The 22,086-nt window shown below is 40.8% G+C and overlaps 1 protein-coding gene across 1 annotated transcript in view; it reads left to right on the top strand.

The window, feature by feature from the left end:
- Positions 1–16,060, top strand: part of LOC137273944 (protein dachsous-like) — a 102,709-nt gene extending 86,649 nt beyond the window's left edge. Inside the window, exons 5-19 of the mRNA XM_067806859.1 lie at positions 16–176; positions 760–1,879; positions 2,391–3,431; positions 4,222–4,596; positions 5,051–5,260; positions 5,881–6,250; positions 6,618–7,012; positions 7,324–7,524; positions 7,692–7,903; positions 8,201–8,495; positions 9,285–9,475; positions 9,821–9,916; positions 10,357–10,498; positions 10,859–11,030; positions 11,502–16,060. Coding sequence (XP_067662960.1) covers positions 16–176; positions 760–1,879; positions 2,391–3,431; positions 4,222–4,596; positions 5,051–5,260; positions 5,881–6,250; positions 6,618–7,012; positions 7,324–7,524; positions 7,692–7,903; positions 8,201–8,495; positions 9,285–9,475; positions 9,821–9,916; positions 10,357–10,498; positions 10,859–11,030; positions 11,502–14,100 — 7,580 coding nt within the window. The 3' untranslated portion in view covers positions 14,101–16,060. The remainder of the gene's footprint in view (positions 1–15; positions 177–759; positions 1,880–2,390; positions 3,432–4,221; positions 4,597–5,050; positions 5,261–5,880; positions 6,251–6,617; positions 7,013–7,323; positions 7,525–7,691; positions 7,904–8,200; positions 8,496–9,284; positions 9,476–9,820; positions 9,917–10,356; positions 10,499–10,858; positions 11,031–11,501) is intronic.
- Positions 16,061–22,086: the final 6,026 nt, after the last annotated feature.

Below are 22,086 nucleotides of genomic sequence, written 5' to 3'. Positions count from 1 at the left end.
ATGATCTACTTCCAGTGAAGTATAGGATCCTCTCTGGAGCAAATAACTGGTTCGCCATCAGTACAACCACAGGCACCATCACAGCTGTCGGTGACCTAGACCGAGAGACCAGAACCTCAGTGCTCCTCAGTGTGGAGGCCGAGTCAGGAAACCCTCCGTCCTTCTCCACAGCTCAGGTATGTCAAACCACACAACATAACCCATTTGGAGACGTTTGGGAATAGGTTTAGCTTCAGTTTGTTGAAAACTTGATGATATGTTTCATGAAAAAAATTAATTATTGTAGAGGAGGGAAATGTGATAGAAACAAATTACTATGATATCAGAGGTGCCCTTGTCTTGCTTAATGGTAAATATGCTATGTGTCATTGCTTTATGTAAGTATAGTGCGAGTATGTGAGTTTGGGTATAGTGCAGTTTTAACAGCTATCCAGTTGCATCACAATGTCTCAGAGTACTGTGTGAGAAAAGCATCAAGTGTTGCAGGTGTCTGACTTAAGCCACTTTCACCTATATGACCTATGAGCAGGGGTAAGGTGCTGACAAAGCAAGAAACATAACTGGATTTAACACGAATTTCAAATCTAGATGATACCTTTCTGGTCGGCCATACTGTGGCACAGAGACCTAACAGAGAAACTAGTAGCACCTTACAGGACTGGGCTAGCTTTGCCCGTAAAGATAACTCTTTAATGACTTCTGTATTCTTGAATTTAGGTGAATATTACCTCTAAATAAGTAATTTATCTTTGTCTTCAGGTGAATATTACCATCCTTGACATCAACGACAATTCCCCAAGTTTTGCTGTCAGCAACAACCATTTGGAAATCAATGAGCGAGAGGATCGTGACATGACATCCAACATCTATGTCGTCCAGGCAACTGACGGAGACAACGAGAGGAATGGAACAATTCAGTACAGCCTGCTGAACAATCCAGGAAACCTGTTCCGCATCGATCCTATGAGTGGAGAGATCCGGCTCCAGGGAAAGTTGGACTATGAGCATCAGCAGAGATATGAAATGCAGATTGTTGCAGCAGATCAGGGAGTGCCAACACCTCACAGTTCAACCATGACCTTAGTGATAAATGTGAAGGACGTCAATGACAACCCACCAGTCTTCTCCAGACCAGTTTACAATTTCAGTGTCAGGGAAAACATACAACTGACTCAATCATTTGCTCAGATAAATGCTACAGATCGTGATTCAGATGAAAATGGGCGGGTGTATTATACTTTCAAGGATAGCATGTACTCATCAGTATTTGGCATCAATCCACCAAACGGCAATTTATATGTGAAGGAGCCATTAGATCGTGAAGACAAAGATGTGTATGTTTTGACAGCCATTGCAAGTGATCATGGGAAGCCTTCAAGGTTAACGTCCACGGCACAGATCCGAATACATGTCACTGACGATAATGACAATGATCCAGTCTTCACAAGTGGATTTTACCACTTCACAATTCAGGAAAATCTTCCCATCGCTAGCACTGTTGGACGAGTCATCGCAGTTGATGCTGACATTAACAAAAATGCAGAACTCCAGTTCCGGTTCCTGAATACCCCACCCAAATTTGTGATTAATCCTCATAACGGGGAAATCACAACAATGGAAAGGTTGGACAGAGAGCAGGAAAGTGGTGAGGTGCTTACTGTCATCGTGTCAGATAAGGGAACACCACCAAGATCAACTTCAGCAACAGTGAAGATAGACGTGCTGGATATCAATGACAATCCCCCAGAATTTGACAGAAGGGAGCCTAACACAGCCACCGTTGATGAGAACCGACCTAAAGGGACCAAAGTGATGCAAGTCATAGCTACTGATTTAGATGCAGGGGAGAATGGAACAGTATCATATTCTCTAGCAAATGGTAAGGAATTGAATACCTTTGTTAGTAGGATGGGATAAAGGTGTATTAACAGTGTTTAGTTTCTGTCCCCTTTACTAGCAGTTCACATACCAATATGTCAGAGAAATTGTTTTAAATAACCTATTATGAACAAAGCCATTGACTGATGTTGATTTAGGCTGGTTTTCCCAATATTCCATCAATTTGATTGCAAGGCACATGAAAATTAGGCTTTGCACATTGTATGCATGTGCTAAATCAGGTCTGCAGCATGACAAAAAACATTCTGTATCTCTCATCAAAGGCATGCAACCATGCATCACTGTATAAATAACTAAGTACAACTCAGGGTTAGACAAAGCTCAGATTTGTCTCTGTATAAATATAGAAGGACTATTTGTTTTCTCATTTCAAGCTGTCAATTTGGAACAGATATAACATGTCGAATCTACCAGTGTTGTGCAAAAGGAGATGTATCTTTCTTTGTTGAAGGCATCAAACATGCTTTTATTCTTCAATAATTGTTTTTCAGCCCCTGGGGAGAATGCTGGAACCAAGAACTTTGCCATCCATGCCTCATCAGGTTGGATTACTACAAAAGAAGTTCTGGATTATGAAACCAGACGGCAGTACAAGCTGGAGGTCATTGCCAGGGACAACGGGGTCAGGTCACTGCAGAGTAGGCAGACCATCACAGTTGCAGTTGGTGACGTAAATGACCAGGCACCTTTGTTTCATGCGAAGAACGTCACATTTGATGTGGTTGAGAACACTGATATTGGGACCGTTGTTGGAGCTGTCACTGCTCATGACAAAGATTCCGGCGAGAATGGACGAGTGTCATACTACATCATATCAGGGAACGTGTTCAGCCTTTTCACGGTGGACCGCACATCAGGGGAGATAACTAGTATTCGGGAAATCGATTATGAGGAATCATCATCTCATACGTTGGGAATTCGAGCTATCGACAACAATGCTTTGTTCCCCAAGAGCAGCAACATCAGCGTGACAATTCGAGTCGTAGATGTCAATGATAATGCTCCAGTCTTTGAACAAGATCCTGTTCTACTGCGAACCGTCAAAGAAAACACTCCTACGGGTCATGCTGTGTATACATTTACAGCAACTGATAAGGACTCTGGACTAAACGGAACTGTTCAGTACAGAATCACCAGTGAGTCTTACTCCGGGCCTAACCCAGACACTGGTAGCTATTTCATGATTGATCCCAGTTCAGGACAGTTGAAGATCAAGAAGAATATCGATTATGAGAAAGTACATCAAATTTCCCTCATCGTGGAAGCTCGTGACAAGTGTCCCAGTCAAGACTGCATGCTGAATGCGTCTGTAACGACAATTGTGTATGTGATAGACGTCAACGACAACAATCCCATCTTCGAGTCGCCAGCCCAGGTGGAGATCTTTGAGGACGAGAATGTCAACTACCCGGTGTTGTATGTTTTAGCTACTGATAAGGATGCAAATGAGAACAACAGTGGAAATAACTTAGTCACCTACAAGATCCTCTCTGGCAACAACGCGGGAAAGTTCGACCTAGAGAGTACCACAGGTATTGACAATGGCAGAGTAACACGAATGCAACAGTATTTTCAGATGAAAAGCATTGTGAGATCCTCTTGTTGCAGGAATACTATTCCTGGCATTTCAATGCATCACACTTTGAAACAGCAATGAAAAAGGTGTCTCGACCATGTCAGTTATTCCACAATAATTGCCATAGAGCCTTTGTACAGTTGTTATTATGTTATTTAGTTTGAAAGCTGCAATTAATTTGAAAAAAAAAATAGAGTGAAATGGGGTAAAATTGTGTTGAATGTTTTGAAGCGGCATGAAGCATGATTTCTGGTAGACGAAACATTTGAGGGGAAGTGAATAAAAAGTAGATGTAATGAAAGTTGTGCAGTGATTTGTGGTAGATGAAGCATTTGAGGGGAAGTGAATAAAAAGTAGGTGTAATGAAAGTTGTGCAGTGATTTGTGGTAGATGAAACATTTGAGGGGAAGTGAATAAAAAGTAGGTGTAATGAAAGTTATGCAGTGATTTGTGGTAGATGAAACATTTGAGGGGAAGTGAATAAAAAGTAGGTGTAATGAAAGTTGTGCAGTGATTTGTGGTAGATGAAGCATTTGAATGAAATTGAATAAAAAGTAGGTGTAATGAAAGTTATGCAGTGATTTGTGGTAGATGAAGCATTTGAATGAAATTGAATAAAAAGTAGGTGTAATGAAAGTTGTGCAATGATTTGTGCTCTTGTGATGATTTTATTGAAACATGGAGGAAAGTGGAAAATATTGTTCATGATAAGATATGGTCAGGTTCTCATGGTGGTGATATTTCAGGGTTGCTGACGATAGCCAACTCTCTGGACCGAGAAGAACAAAACTCCTATGCTCTCAACATCAGCGCTGAAGACCATGGTTCACCGAAGCGGATTTCACACAAAGTGCTCAACATCATCATAAAGGATGTCAATGACAACGCTCCTCACTTCACAAACTCCACCTACCATGCTGGTATTCCTGAACACGCCAGCCCAGACAGCGTGGTGGTCACCGTCCGGGCTACGGATGCCGACACTGGCTCCAATGCCAGACTGACCTACATGATTCCTAGTGGTATTGCTGACAACAAGTTCATTATTGACAGCACCACCGGAGTGGTCAAGGCTACCATGTCACTGGACAGAGAGGAGAAGGATACATACATTGTATCAGGTAAGTCTTGTAGCGATAGTGCAGGAAATGTGATAACAAACACCTGTTGATGGCCAACTTGTTAAGGATGCTATTGAACAGAACAATCTTTTACATTTACCACGTCTTTAGGAAGGATCCTGTTAGAAAACTGATTGAAAATGACAGAAATTCCCTTAGAAACATTTACTAAAGGCAAAGGTCAATGTACGGTTCTGACGATACAGTAAAGTTGTTACCAATAATGATTATAATAGATGTTTATTAAAAAATTACTTATCAAAATGTTTATGTTCATGTTGAAAGATCCTTGTTTACTATTGATCTGTTAGTGTTTAGGATAGGAAGAGGTTTTGTGGATGGAATTGTTCAAGAGTACACCATGATTGTCAGTCATCTGGTCATACGGGGCTCTGTATCTGTATAGGGTTTTGTTGATCATGAAGATGATGATAAGGTGATATCTTCATTTCAGTGTATGTTCGTGATGGCGGCTACCCCACCAACTACGACCAGGCAACCATCATCATTAGTGTCCTCGACATCAACGACAACTCTCCAGCATTTAAGAGTAAAACCTACAAACTTAACATCCCAGAAAACAGTGAGCAGACGTCCATCTTTACTTTTACTGCCTACGATGCTGACACTGGGCGAAACGCTGACATACTGTACAGCATCACTGGTGAGTAGAATAAAAAATACATTGCTTCCTATCAAAGAGATAATATTTAGAATTCAGATTGGCTCTTATCAGACAGGCATGAGTTCAGATGTGACAATAATGAAGTGCAATCTCTTTATAGGGCAGTGATTGGTCTGGAGAGTTTGAGTCCAAATGAGTTTGATAGGACTAATTTAAAAGATTAATGCATGTTTTGCTTTGATTGATCTTGAAGTCTGCTCGAAAAAGTGTCACTTCAGTGGCACTTTGATGATTGAGATATTTTTTGCCACTTTTAGCTATTGATGTTAAATTAGGAAATTCATCCCAAGGGCATTAACTTTCCTCTCATAGAGAGTCTCTCTCTGGCATTGCTGGATGATATACTTTTACATTGATTGATACTAAAGTGAGGCACATTCTAGAACTTGAAAAATGTGGGATTTGGGCTTTGATAAGGATTTTGCCAGTAGCATTAATTTACATTGTTTCGGGGTAGTTTTAGATTATTATATATAAGAACCTGGTAGTTTTTATTTTGAATGTTTCTGGCTGAACTGATGACATAATATTCAGATTTTAAAGGATTGTTTGTTTTGTCTTGACTTGAGATGCTAATCCGGTATCATTTCACCTCCCAGATGGAAATGAAGAAGGTAAATTTTCTGTGGATCCGATAACTGGAGACCTGTCCTGTAGACCTTTGGACCGAGAATCGACCGAGGAATACAACCTAACCATTGCTGCCACAGACCGGGGTTCAGTGCCTCGCTCTGGGGAAAGCCTAGCGTTCATCACGGTGTTGGATGAAAATGACAATGACCCTCAGTTCAGTCGGCCTACATACAGCTCATCCATCCCAGAGGACATACAGAGAGGTCACACCATCCTGCAGGTCATGGCCACAGATGCTGACAAAGGTCACAATGGTGATGTCACCTACTCCCTTGGAAATGACACTGAAGGACTCTTTAGTGTGAATGCCTCTTCAGGGGAGATAACCACCAGCGGGTAATCATCTTTGCACATTGTTTGCCTTCGTCTAGTCTGTCACACAGTACCGGAACCAGAATATTTTTCTGTCTGTCAAGCCTAAACTGTAATTCTTACAGCATAAATGAAGCACACATATTGAATGTCACAACTTTCAAGATAGAAAAAGCTCTTTCAGCATTATAGTGGACTTGTCTGTTTCTAACAAATGATATATTTTCAGACACAAAGTGTTAGACAAAATCTTGTGATCAATAAGTCATATTGTTTCAGAAACTAGTGAGGAAATGTGATTCTTGATGCTTAAAATAATTGTCAGAATAAAATGCATTTGATGTACCCTCTGTGGATTCAAGATATGTACTTTTGTTGTTTGTTATGACAGGTTGTTTGACAGAGAAAAGAAGGGCAGTTACTCATTTGACATTGTGGCCATGGATGGAGGTATTTCTGGCCCAAGGAACAGTACTGCCAGAGTTGACATCAGCATCACTGATATCAATGATAACGCCCCAGTGTTTGCAGAAGTGCCTTACCGAAGGAGCGTGGGACATAGCACAGGGAAGGGGGTGGAGATACTCACAGTATCGGCCCTGGACCCTGATGAGGGTGACAATGGAGCTGTTGAATATCGCATGGACCTGGCGTCTGGCAGTCAGCAATTTTTCGAAATGAATGGAGCAGCTATTGTTACAAAGAGGGATCTGCGGGGTGCGGTTGGCTATCACAATATTCAGATTGTTGTGATGGACAAGGGCAGTCCAGTCCTCAGCTCCACAGGTCAGTACTTGTTTAGTGTTTTGAAGGTCACAACATCCCACATTTTTTAAAACATTTATTACTCATGAGGGTAGAATGATAATGTTTAATCATTTTCTGGTATTTGCACATTGCTTGTTGGTTTGTGGGTTTCAGTATCCCTGACCTCTTACCGAGTATGACACCAACAATGCTATTTAAATGTTCTACCCATCATGGAAATTGATTGTAGATGTTTGTCATTGAAAGTTAGAGCTTGAACCACTGTGCTACACCACGTTCCTATAATGAGCCACATTATATGTGTTGTCAATATTTCTGTTTGTCTGCAGGAGTTGTCGAGATCACAGTTGGCAGCCCCAGTGCCCCATCACTGTCATTCACCAGGGAAGAATATCATCAGACCATTCCAGAAGATAAGCACAATGGGACTGATGTGATTCAGGTGGGAGCCATCTACGGTTCCCATGCTGTCACTTACAGACTTGCTGGCGGCAACGATGGCAACCCGTTCACTATCAACGCCAACAATGGTGAGAGCAGTATCAAATGAAGGCATTTGCTCAGTGATCAAAGTCCAGAAGACATTTTCATGAGGCTAATGCTACGTATTAAATATTTGGACTTGCTAATTGAATGTTCAGTACCTTTAAAAAACAGCCAGTAGTGGGGAAACTCATTCCTAAATTTCCAATTTCAGGAATGATCTCAGTGCACAACACTAATCTGATTGACTACGAGACAAGTCCGAGATTGCGCCTGATTGTCCAGGCCTCAGCAGGAGGAGCTGTGGCCTATGCCACTGTCTGGGTCAACCTGACTGATGTCAATGACAATGCTCCAAAATTTACACAGAATAAATACGTCACATCAGTCTGGGAGAACAATGCTCCAGAAACCTTCGTCACCATGGTAACTGTCTTTTAAATAGAATGGATTTGTATATATTTGACATTACAACAATTTTCAGCATGTCCCACTACCATACTCTTAAAGTTAAGACTCAAAGTGTATTGAAATCCCACCTTTTACATGAATTTATCAACACCTAACTTCCTTAAAGTATTGCATGTTTTTTGGGTTTTTTTGAGTCGGAAAAAGAGCATGAACACTATGATGGGAAAAGTAGAAATTGTGATATTTTTTGAAAGTGAAACAAGTTAAACTGTGTATAATGTTTACTGTAATTTCAAAGTATTTTTCTCGCAGGTACAAGCCAATGATGAGGACACTGGCAGGAATGGACAAGTCCTGTACAGCATCATCTACGGCAATGATGACGATGCCTTTGTAATTCAACCACCCTACACCGGCATCATCATGACGTCGAAAGATTCCTCGTCACTGGACAGGGAGATTCAGGACACCTATCAGCTGACCATCGAAGCAGTAGACCAAGGAAACCCAAGCTTGTCTTCAAGGTGCATCGTGTCCATCAACGTCAATGATGAAAATGACAATGCTCCATTCTTCCGCACATTTCAGTCTGTGCACATCAGTGAAAGTAAGTACACCATGCAGATATTTTGTTGTTTTGTGTTAATAGAGTACTTGGCCTAGATTTTCAAAGCTCTCCTAAGTAAGTCGTAAGTGCCATACAGTAACATTAATGTACAACTATCTTAGCGCTAAGAGAACTTAAAAAATTTAGGCCCTGTGTCCAAGTGACTCTACTGTATCTGATGCTTGAAGATCCAGGTGAGAATTGGTTTTAGGAGTGGCAGTGCTTGTTGTAGGAAGCAGCTAATAGACCATTCGGTCAGACAGGTTGATGGATGGTGGTTTATGGACGTGATTGTATTTCATGTAAGGCTGAGGGTAGTCTAATGGTTAAAGCATTCGTTCGTCATACAGAAGACCCGGTTCCATTACCAACATAGGTACAATATGTGAAGCTCATGTCTGGAGTACACTGCGGGGATGTTGCAAGAATATTGCTAAAAGCGACGTAAAACTATACTCAGTCAATCATTTGTAATGTGTGTTGCTCATTGCAGTCAATCAAAGATGCATTAATGAAAACCTATCACCAGCTGTCATTAAAAACTGGAACAGGTTTAGCGTTTGCTAACATTGGTGATTGGATTAGATCACTTGAGTGTCTTCTGGCTCTCCCCCGATACACGTCTGCCAGTCTGTCAGTAATTATAATGGACCATGCTGATAGACACACCATAAGTATTCCTTCATGGAGACATTATTCGGTGGAATGTTGATGACTTTAACCTGAACCCATGCACTTGTACTAGTTGTCTTCCTAGTGGGCTCTGAAATGTTTGTTTTGTGTTTTCAGATCGTAAAGTGGGCTCCCAGGTTACCACAGTGACAGCTACTGATGTGGACTTCCAGCCCAAGCTGGTCTACTCCTTCCAGCCCAACAGTAATGGCGATGGCAGCTTCAGTATTGACAGGTTCAGCGGCAGCATCTCTCTTGCCAAAGCAGTTGACCATGAAATCAGGAACCATTATGTTCTTGGAATTATGGTAAGAACTGCTGTCTCACACATTAAGGTGTTTTAGGATTTATGAATGCCAGGTGAATAACTGACCGAATTATTTTCAATGGACTGTGAATCAGTCCAGTCATTAGCGCTAAACATCATCAATGTAAGCATATATATGGAAGTTTCTGTGTTGTCCTGTGGATGCCTTGAGTGGTTACAATTAATCTTGATTACAAGAACATACTAACTGAGTTTAGTAATATGAGATCACAAAAAGTGTTGTTAAGAGAATGTTACTTCAGAAACAACATGTAATGTAGATTCTGATTGTTGAGAAGTAGTTGTTTTCCTTTGTTTTTGTAACACATTTTTTTTAATGTTGCAGGTGTCTGATGGGAAACACAATGCCTTCACTCAGATTGACATCTACATTGACGATGAGAACGATAACGCACCAGAGTTCAGCCAACAGAATTACCAGGTGAGCAGCTGCCATCAACCATGTTCTCATGTAATCATTTGTTGAACTAAATATCAAAAAGTTAAATGTCAGTGGACATCATGGATGATGAGGTAGTAAGGAAAGTGTCTTTTTTCTTCATGAATGGTTATGAGGTTTTCCAGCCAAAACCTGAACCACAGTGATTTACTGGTGAGAAATGCATACCCGCTTTATGGTGATTTTCACTTTGTCAGACTGGTAATTCCTGGGACATAATGGCATTTTAAGGAACTCTTTGGGGCTAACTATTACTATTCTCAATATATGACGATTGATTATGAATGATAATATAGCCGTTATATACCTTTAGTGGAATTGCATTTACATGAAAAGTCCCCAAAAATCTTTTCTTCCCAAACTATAATGAGTGAATCAAAGAATTGTGGATGTAAGCCTGTATTTGGATATTTCTGTTCAAGGTGGCGCTAGAGGAGGCCACACCCCCAGGCAGATCTGTGATCACTGTCAACGCCACTGACGCCGACTCTGGGGTCAACAAGATCATCAGCTACAGTCTCCGGGCCGATTTCAACCACAGCTTCTATATCAACCCCAACACTGGTAATGATGGATGGATGACAGCACAGTCTAGATGACTGTTTGATCACTTGCTTGATGATTACTTATATTAATGAAGATTATTTTCAGTCTAGGGGTCATGTCAAAGGCTTGTTACTCACATGTTTAATACACAGCCTGAGCTGTGAATAGGTTCATGCATCACTGCCGTTCCTATGTGCCTTCAGATGAATGTTGATGGAACTAATATTACTGAACAAAGCTTTATTACAATCACCTGTCCTTGTCACTTGGCCTTTGTCAACATGTCTTGGTTACGATTCTGATGACAGGAGAGCCATTCCTGATCCTCTAACATGTAGATATGAAGCTGTGTATTGACATTCATCTGTTTATATCCAGGTACGATCTACACCAACAAGTCCTTGACCTACGAGGCCTTTTCCTCCATCATCGAGCTTGTTGTTATTGCACAAGATGGTGGCTCCCCTGCTTTGTCAGACATGGTGGCAGTCCACATCCAGATCACAGACATCAACAAATACAGTCCAGAGTTTGAACAGTCTAGCTATGAGTACGTAGTCATTAGAGTTTCAGACGTTTGATGCTGCTTGCAGCTTTCCCCTTGTTTGTTGGTTACACTTGACCTTCAGTATCCTAAGCTTATCGCAAGAGGTGACCAACAGGATAAGGTGTTGTCAGGCCATATTATAATATTAATCATGGGTTTGTCTGGACTGTTAAAGTATATGTTTATGGTCACATTCATCTGAAATAAGTACAGTAATCAACAACAAGCAATATCAGTTTGTTCAACAACAAGCAATATCAGTTTGTTCAACAACAAGCAATGTCAGTTTGTTCAACAACAAGCAATGTCAGTTTCATCCAACTGATTAAACAGATATCTCAGCAGAATTACAAAGTAACCTTGGGAAGATCCATTGAAGTGTTAGTTAGTTAACATTTTTTTCTTCCCCACAATATTCCCATCTGTATTGAAAGGTCCACAACACATTATTAAATATTTTGTGTTTTTCTTCAGGGTCAACATCAGTGAATTCAGTGTAAGAGGCGAGTCCATTCTTTCTGTGAGAGCAATTGACCGAGACATCACTCACATACATCGTGACGACAACATCAACTACAAACTTATTGGAGAAGGAGCCAGTACATTTCAGATTCGCAGAAAGACTGGCCAAATCTTCCTTATGAGCCAAGCCAATCGAGAAAATGTCTCCCAGTACAATCTCACAGCCATTGCAACTGACCGTGGTCATCCACCAAGGAGTTCTTCTGTGCCAGTGAAGATCATTGTTGAGGATGAAAATGATAATCCACCTCGTTTCCATGAGCCAGATAATATATATCATGTTCCTCTTCCTGAGAATACCCCACCTGAGCAGGTGTTTCTGCATGTTGTTGCTGATGACGCTGACGAAGGTCTCCATGCCGAAATACAGTATACAATTACATCTGGAAACAACGAAGGTATTTTCCATATTCATGGAACCAATGGCAGCTTGTTCATCATGCCTGGTGCTGAACTAGATTACGAGAGTCATAAATCTCATCGACTTATTGTCAGAGCAGTGGACTGCATAAGGTGTCTGCCAAACCAGCCACGATTGTCGGCGTTTGTGACAATACAGATTAATGTGTCAGATGTGAACGAGTTTACCCCTGAATTTCCAATTTCACCTTATAATGAATGTGTGAAAGAGAACCAGCCCCCGAACACCACAGTGTTCCAAGCTCAAGCTAATGATGGGGATGGTGGGATTTATGGCATTCTCAACTACAGCATTATCCAGAACAGTTCGGATGCTGCTCTCTTCTCTATCAACAGCAAGACAGGACATGTTCTAACCAGAACAGAGTTTGACTACGAGGTCCGGAACTCCTATGCCTTCTATATCAAGGTACAAGATTCCCAATACACCAGTGTTGTGTATGTCATAGTGAAGATTCTGGATGTCGATGAATATGTTCCCAAGTTCTATAAAGACCGTTACAATTTTGCAGTGTTGGGTAGTGCTCAGAAAGGTGACTTCGTTGGACAAGTCAGTGCTACAGATCAGGATGGAGGGAATGCCGGGAAAGTGGTATACATGATTGAATATTCAGATGATTATTTTGAAATCAACCCAACAACTGGCAACATTACCGTAAAACAGTCATTCCATAAAGATGCACCTTCTCAAAGACTGAGACGAAAGCGTGCATTGACGGGTGATTCCACCCCTCTGATTATCAGGGCATGGTCAGGGAGAGAAGATTCGCTGGAAGCCACATCAAGAGTGGAGGTGGACATCGATCGAGATTGTGAAGGATGTGTGTATCTTCCTCAGGATCTCGAAGGTGGAATGAGTAAAGTTGCCATTGCCATGATCATTGTGGTGAGTGTGTTGGTCCTGCTGGCCACCATTATTGTGATTATGTGTCTTGTAAGAAGAAGACGACGACGCAACAAGCGTCCACCTCATGACCCCAACGAAAACGTGGACAGTGCTGCATTTAGTTTTACACCCCCTCCTGCCATGAGACCTCATATCAATGGTGGACCTCCACCTTACAAAGAGCATCTGCATTTCGGACCAGACGCATCAAATGTGACTAGCTCCGATATATCTGACCAATCTCATTCTGCCTCCAGTGGGCGGGGCTCGGCTGAGGAAGAGGAGGATGAAGAAATTAGGATGATCAATTCCAACACACAGCTTCAGAATTCACAGACATTCATGCGCCGCAAACAGATGCCTGATTCAGGGATTCAGCAGGATGACGACACTCTCTCTGAGCCATCTGTTCAAAACCACCAAGAATATTTAGCCAAGTTAGGTATAGACTCTACAAAGATTGGTAAACCCAAACCCAAAGCCCATCAAATAGCTCATTCTGTGGAAAGCATGCATCAGTTTTCAGATGAGGGTGGTGGCGAGGGGAATGTAGACATGGGGCACAGTGACTATGATAAGATGACTGACATGGAGACCGATGAAGAGGTCGCCATGATTGATAGAAACAAAGACTTGGGCTTCCATGAGCCAGAAACTCAACATGCCGGCTCTCTTTCTAGTGTTATTAATAGTGAAGAAGAATATAGTGGGTCTTATAACTGGGACTATCTCCTTAATTGGGGGCCACAGTACCAGCCCCTTGCTCATGTGTTTGCAGAAATTGCCAAATTAAAAGATGATAATGTTCAGCCAAGGAAACCACCAGTGCGAACAGTTCCTCAAAGACATTTGAACACACAGTTGACCCCTAAGGTCAAGATGGTGCCACCTCCTATGATTACAAATGCACCACCAAAAGCCTTTGCCCCTCGGCCTAGTCACACATCTTCTGGTAGTTCTTCCCGTGGTGTACCTTCAGCAAGAGCGAGCACCATGAACACTTCAATGCCGAGTCTACCCCGCTCGCCAATAAGCTACGACTCAAGCGTCACATCACCAGCGCTCACCCCATCTTTCACTCCCTCCCTGTCTCCCCTGGCAACAGGCTCCCCCTCTCCAGTTGTTAGTGCTCACGGGTCTACTCATAGTTCCGGACATAATACTCCAGGAAAAGGTGTCTCAAAACAAAATATCCGGCTCGCTATGAGCGCTTCTTCAGAGTCTGAGCAAGAATTCCGGATATGAGCAGTGAGCAAGAATACCGTATGGATATTTTATGAATGATTGTGATAAAGAGACCTTTCCAATTGACATGGTTGCAAGCATATAGTTGTCCATGTTGTTGTAACATGCTGCCAGCATTATTGACAAACAGTGAAATAATTATGCAAATGTGGACCATTGTTTCTAATGTTGCCATAGTAACAGGATGCATGTTCAACGATTCAGCAGTGCAACGCACCTGCTTGCTGAGTTATTGGTAAAGTGTCTATTTTTGTAGATCATCTGTGTATATAGGTCATTGATTATTTTAGTCCTGTTAGGCTGAAATTAGGAGCATTAACAATGAGATTATCTAAAGTGTCATGCTTCCTGCAAATTTAACATTTCCATGCCTTGTAGATATATATAAAGGAATCATAACAGTGTACAGAGAGCGAATGTTTTAAGAATGACTGTAGTACCAGATTCACACAAGGTTATTAAATTAATCATGCCAAACTGCTGCATGTGCTTTTAACATCCGAGATGAAGGCACCAAAGATACCTGAATATGAAATAGACATCATTTTTTATCTGATTGATTTTTGACCTGTTGATGCTGAAATACAGGTCTTCGTTCGTCTTCTGGTCACTCACATTCCAAACATGCCAGGGAACGTTATTTTAAACTCTTCCCCTCCCTCAATAAAATCCTTTCTTCCTTCCTTTACAGGAAAAGATGTCTATTTCATGGTCAGCATCATAGTTTATTCCAGAATCAGAGTATCAGTTAGGGCAGAAAAGGACTATGCAAACAGCTTTGCCAGTGCTGTCAATTTTATAATTCATTTCTCATCAACTTGTTTAGATTCATGAATCATCTGTATGGTTTAAGTAATCTATGATTTCGGGGTTGTTCTTATTTATTGAGCGTATGTGAGTAGTCATTTAGCCCATTCATGTATAGTTAACAGCTCTTCCAAGTTTGATCAAGTCAACAACACACAATGATCTCTTCTGAATAAGTTTCACTGTTTTCTTTCTGTGTACCTCCCAGAATGAAATTATCAAATGTTTACGCACAGTGTTATGAAGCTAGGTTCAAATTAGAAAATTCAGATATGAAAAAAATGTATTTTCGTTAACCCCAACTCTCATTAAATACGAGCACAAATTCCTAAATTATTGATTTCCACCCAGGAGGCGACAGTCGGATAGCCTAGTGGTTAAGTCATTGACTCGTCATGCTGTAGACTCAGGTTCAATTCTGCACATGGGTACAATGTCTAAAGCCCATTTCTGGTGTCCCTTGCCATGATATTGCTAAAAGTGGCGTAAAACAATAATCACTCATCTGTGTAGCAATGAAATATCAGTGCTTAGTGTTTCAGTTGTATTTCAGTCTGCCAGTCCTGTGGAATTGAAATCTTGAACCATCATGTTACAGATTCCTTGAATCAAATACGTAACCTCCTTCAGCCCAGTCAGTGCAGTTATTCACAGTCAGCCGTGATATAGCTGGAATATTGCCAAGTGTGGCATAAACCTTAACTCACTCACACACTGTCTGTACAAAGGAGCTGCTAACTATACTTAGAAGGCTTTTAGGGCAATGAATTTTAGAAAACAGTTAGTGGAGACTTGAGGTTGACTAATTAGAAGATGGAGTATTTCTGAGTCATAGATGTACCACATGCCTTCATTGACGTTGATGATTGTGTGATTGTGTGAAGTAGGATATATGAAAGCTCATCTTGTAATCAGCTAAATACATATCTTCATCAGTGTTCATTTTGTACAGTGTAAATGCAATGTTTTACTTATTTGTGAGTTTGCATATTTATTTTTATGTGCGAGCTGAACTGAGATATTAATATGTTTTGTTAAGCTTGTAAATAATATACAGTTTTTGTATGTGTCACTTTGTGACGTCTGCAATCAAAATATGAAGTTAGAGGCAAAATCTAGTAAAGGATACTTTGCAATAAAATGTCAAGAATGATTTTTTTTGTTTTGTGATTATTGCAGCATTGCTGAAATGATTGGATTAACTGGCTGAAACAATGCTGATTACTGCAGCGTTGCTGAAATGATTGGATTGTTAAGTGGCTGAAACAATGCTGATTACAGCAGCATTGCTGAAATGATTGGATTGTTAACTGGCTGAAACAACGCTGATTACTGCAGCGTTGCTGAAATGATTGGATTGTTAACTGGCTGAAACAATGCTGATTACTGACTAAGTGAAAATGTTGATTGGTTCAAACAATACTTACTGTTAACTGTTGAAGTAAAACTGATTGATGATTTCCTGGAGTCATTGCTGATGGTGGATATGATTAAGGTTCCCCAAAGGGATCTGCCTGTGGAAACCATTTTGCACCCAGTTGACATGGGGCAGTGGGGTAGCTTTGTGGTTAAAACGTCTGCTTGTCATGCCAAAGACCAGTTCAATTCCCTCACATGGACACAATGTGTGAAGCCCATTTCTGGTGTTCCACTAGGATATTGCTTGAATATTGCTAAAAGTGGTGTAACACATTCACTCTCAGTTGACAAATGGTTTTCTTTGGTTCAATGGTAAACCAACAAGTGTGTAGTGATTTAGATGTTAAACAGGCATACGCATCAACGATATATACAACAAATATGTCTCAGAGCATTTATTTAGCATTATGCTACAGCATTACTTCATTTGAGCACATGTACTACAATAATACATTTTAATTCTTACAGCACAACAACCACACGAAATAGTCCCAACAAGAACTATCCGGACAACAAATTCCAAATAAGATACATGTAACGACATACAGTGGAAGCTGTCAAAACCAGCATCTGTCTAATCCAGCAAGGTGTCAACACCGGCATAAAATTTAAGTCCCTTCCGTGGCTTGTACAATTATCATCAGTTTACAATCCAGCACTTTGTCTAAAACGGAAGATTTCTTCTGTCCTGTCCTGTGTGCCGGATTAGACAGCTTCCACTGTAATATAAATGCCTACCCGGTAGCCAGTTTGTAAGCTAGATGTTTGTCCGTGGCTCCTGTATCGCCAAACAACAAATTTCCCTTTGCAACAGATTCTAGCTGTACAGTTTTTGCAAGCAGCACGCTAACGCTGACACACAGTGAACTTATTAAATAAAGACTGATAACAAATTACATTTTTTCTTTGAAACAACATTGTTCAAATATCATCATGAAGTTAGCGAGGAACCCCAAGGAGCAAGACTACTGTGTTCACAAACGCTAAAAAAACAACAAAATCAGAGCTAATCAGGACTGGAACATATAAACAGGGACGTAGCCACCATCTTTAAAATAAAAGCTTACATATAATTGTTGCAAACGAGGGTGGGGCAAGCCCACAATACTACCTAAATATAAAACTGTCCAACCTGTCAGACTTATATGAAGAATTGGTTGTCTACACGCCTTGTGAATTTTTTTTTTCAAGCGTGCCCAAGATGCAGATCAGAAATACATCATTACCTTTACCAGGTTTATCTGCTTTTAAAGCTTTGTCCACTCAGTCATGTTATAACTATTGTTGCTTGGTTCCTGGAGTGTTCAGGGGACGCAACTCCCAGCTTGGATGACAGACTGGGACACCCATATCTCCGGAGTCGCCTCATCATTGTTGTTAGGGAGACTCTACCAGTTGTAGATTATCCCTGGTTAAAGTATACATCCGCGATTTACCACTACAAGACATGCAATGAGAAAGACTTACTGTGTTTCAGTACACCTTCAATAAATATACTCAAAGCCATTAAAAACGCAATTCGATATTCACACTTTTATTACGCCCACAAATGTTAACTTATATACATGTAACTGGCCTATACGGTTTAATTGAAAACCTCAAAGAAAGGAGGGTTACTTGCAGTCAATATCGTGTGTGTCCACCGTGCTCAGATCAGGCTTAGAGTATAGTTTCCAGAACGGGATAATTTAAACGTATCTTATTCGAAAACCGACTCACTGCGAACCTATTATATACATTCAATGATTTTCAACGACGAGGTTTGCTCTAGGAAACAAATGCATTTACGAGTGTACGAAATCTGATCAGATGTCATGAAAATGAATCTCCCGCTTTGTTGGTCCGGTGTGATCTGGAATGGTTGGCATGTCCGTTTCCTTCAGGAAGCTAATCTATCCTAGAGATCAAACCGCTCTTCCGGACAGCCGGTCCCATAAGGGCATCTTCTAACGATGTTTTATATAAGAACTTATTTGAGTGGCATGGATAAGCCATACAAAAATACAGTGAAATATCAGTCTTTGAATTCGACTTTAAGTAGAGGTCGAGGAACACTGAACAGAGTGAGAAGACTCACGGGAGGATTCTGAGGAAGCATAATCCTTCTACAGCATCTCCTCATCGATCTGGAACTCCGTGACATTCAAGTTAACCTGCCCGAGGTGAAATCTTATTCATAATTATATTTCATATGTTTGAGAAACCATAAAAAGAAAATGTTTCGTCGCTGTTAGACGGAGAACAGAAGTTATTGCCTGTCGTATTGATTTTACATGGCGAAATGGGGTATTTCGAGAAGTTCATAAAATGTAACTTCAGTCTTGTAAAGTTCGTCGGATGAGCACATATAACAGACAATTTTAGCTTTAACATCGCAGAGAGGGCTTGGCAGCAGGCAAAATAACGTGGTCCAGGGCTGTGAGACTACAGGAACAGCGGTAATTGTAAGGGCTGTGGTTGGGATAGTAGTGGTAGTGCTGGTGGTAGTGCTGGTTGTAATGGTAGTGACGAGATGTTAATGGTAATAGTAGTGGTGGTGCAGGTGTCAGTGGTAATGGTAGTGGTGGTGCAGATCTCAGTGGTAATGGTGTTGATCGTTTTGTCGGTAGCATGTTATCTGTGTCGGCATCGGTACTCAAGTTCAGATATTTGTTCCTTAGAAGTTGGATGAAGTGGGGGTGGTAAATGCTGCATGTTTTCCATCCAACAAATTTAACTTGCCTTATTTCTGAATTGTTTTAGTAATTGAAATAAACCTAAACTCATGCTGTTTCACCCATGCGACCATTATCCAAAGCTGTGAACTTCCCTCTGGTCGTTTGTCATTTTAACTTTTGAATTGCTCTCAAAGGAACATCAAGTATTGAAACATCAAGAAGGTATATGAGGTGCTTCAGTGTTAACGGTAAAGTCATCTCTACAACTGCACTCACCTGACAGGTCATCTCCCCCTCGGGACAGTATGCTCATACATTGTACCACTTCTTGATATTAATGACAGTCAAAGCATTCATTGTGTTTCAAAGAGCAAAACTTTTCTGCCAAAGTTTATCCTTAATCTTGAGCCCAACTTGGTTAAGTATTTAATTTCAGCTTCATAACTGACAAGAGTTTACGAAAGTGCCGTAGTTCCATGTCGAGAACCTTGGAATCAACTTTCTTTAATGATTTTAAACGTCAGAAATACATCATTACGACAGTTAGCATTGTGTTAACTTCACCATTGCGTTATTGTTCCCGTGAGGCTATATACCGACGGCATGACAAGTATGAGTTATATAATGTAGTTTCATTTTAAAGTTCTTCCTACAAAAAATGTTTAACAACACCATATACATCTTTTTCTTTTAAAATTGCTTCCGCTTTAAGAATTCTTCAGCTATGCTTTCATTTCCTATTATTCCGAACCACCTCATCAATTAAAGTATGAGAAATGTAAGCTATCGAACGATCTCGGGGGTATTTCGTTAGATCGGCCTGCGTCCGAGTCTGTGTAACGGGAGCTGGTATAGGCTAGCATAAACATCACAACACAGCATCCTTCCGATTGATCCGTTGACAACGAATATATTTTACTGACATCCATTACTTAAAGGTCCAGAATGTATGTCTGCAGTTCCACCGAGTTAGCAGCAGACGACACAAACGAACGCGTTTATTTCCATTTAACCAATTCCATTCATCTCCTCTCGCCCCTTTCTAGCAATATCACGTCAAGGGACAACAGAAACAGGCTTCAAACAGTTGCCATGCAGAAAATCGAACCCAGGCCTTAATTGTGACGAGCGAACACCTTATCCACTAGGCTACCCGACCGCTCCCGGTAAGAAAAAGAGGGTAAGCACTCTCGTAGATGTTGCCTCAGGTCTTACGAGTTTGTGATTGTGCGGGTCGCATTTGATTTTCAGTGAACATGTTTTACTATGACACAGCAGAGAATACAAGTTGTAGACTTTCTTGTGAGGAACTTCTTACTTAATGAAATCAACATATATTTCGAAACTTCCTATCCACAAAGAACATATTTTTGGAATATCTAAAAAGTAATGGTTAGCGTATTAACTTTGTTTCACTTCTATCGGAATTAATCTGTTTGAAAGTTGCGATTGGACGTAAAGACGAGATAACAGTTTGCGTTGTAATAGCCCACCAACACAAATTTCGAAATACGTCCAGGTCCTGCCTGATTCTAGTATTAGTCCAAGGGAGGTAACTCATGGATCACGTATCAAGGCGATAGCTACATGTTAGACAATGGGATCCCTCAAAGAAGGAGGTATAATCAGTCGAACATTATTTAACGTTGCGCTTAATGACTGTTTGAGAATATCACTGCACAGGTCGAGATATCACTGTTTGATAATGACGGAGCGTTTATGGAAACGGTCCGGAAATTTTGATACTGTCTTCAATGACATTCAATAACTGCTCTATCTTGTACAGAATTGACTTGTACACTGGGGTTTTAAGATTTCTGCTTCTAAATCATCTACAGTCATTTTCACTCGAAACAAGATTCGTATTAATTAAAAATCATATTGTGTTTTTCACATTGGGCGTCTGTGGATTAAGTCAAGACTGTAGGACTGCGAAGTATTTCCAATACCAAATAGGGTGCAGACAGGAGTGAGTGAGTTTAATGAGTGAGTGAGCATTATTCCAGCTATATGGTGGCGGTCTGGACCACACAATCCAGTGATCAACAGCATGAGCATCGGTCTGCGCAATTGGGACCCGATGGCATGTGTCAACCAAGTCAGCGAGCCTGACCATCCGATCCCGTTAGTCGCCTTTAATGACAAGCATAGTCGCATGTTATGGTAAGCATGGGTTGCTGAAGACCTATTGTACCCACGACCTTGACGGGTCTGCAGACAGGAAGTGTTTATTACTGACATGCACTGTCCTCATTAGATCTCAACCTGATTTCGGCAGTGCAAGAAAAGCAAGACTAGATGTTGTTCAGTCAAAAGTCCCACGATTATGTCTTGGAGTTTTTAGAACCACCTCTGCTGAGGTTTTGAAAATTCAATCGGGTGTAATGCCTTTATATTTTAGCCGTGAATTGCAAGAAATCACGTTATATATGTGGAAATTTAAATCTGTTGGAATTAAACACTACGTCAGCTGCACTGGAGGCTGTGTTGAGTATTTCCCAGATCCTTGGAAAGACACTATTGACTCTTATGGGATGCGTTCTCAGAGAACTGCTTTCCATCATGCTCCCCGTGATGCTCCTTGAGAACCTTGGCTGCTTGAACGTCTCTCAATTTATCCTCTTGTACTGGAACAGGTGAATACACCAGTATCCAAAGTTTCCAATGGATAAGTGCTATGAAGATTTACTCTGATGAATGTAAGTGCCCAGCGCCCAGTCGTGTTGTCGTCACTGCAATTGATGAGAGATTTTTCTATACGATTAGCTGAACACCTGTCCGTATTTTCTGCTGAATCACTGTAGCAATTACTGTAGTGCTTTTCAAGCAATACGGACAGGTTCTTCCTCACCAAGGCAGGATTTAAGCAATTTTTTATGCCCTAAGTAAAGATATTTTGTGTGTTGAATACACATTCCTGCTCATGTTGAACTATTTACTTGGAAATGAGAAATTTCGTACATTGGCAAAAGAACATTTGACTTTGATGAATTAGGATAAGACAAAAAATGAATATTACCTTCTTTTGCAAAATTGTACACCGTCAGTAAGTTCCATGCACAAAGGAAATGGAAATGTTACTAGATTACACCTGTCTCCAAAC

The sequence above is a fragment of the Haliotis asinina genome, chromosome 2, assembly GCF_037392515.1.
Source record: "Haliotis asinina isolate JCU_RB_2024 chromosome 2, JCU_Hal_asi_v2, whole genome shotgun sequence".
Classification (NCBI taxonomy): Eukaryota; Metazoa; Mollusca; class Gastropoda; order Lepetellida; family Haliotidae; genus Haliotis; species Haliotis asinina.
This window is presented reverse-complemented; position numbering and strand designations above follow the sequence as displayed.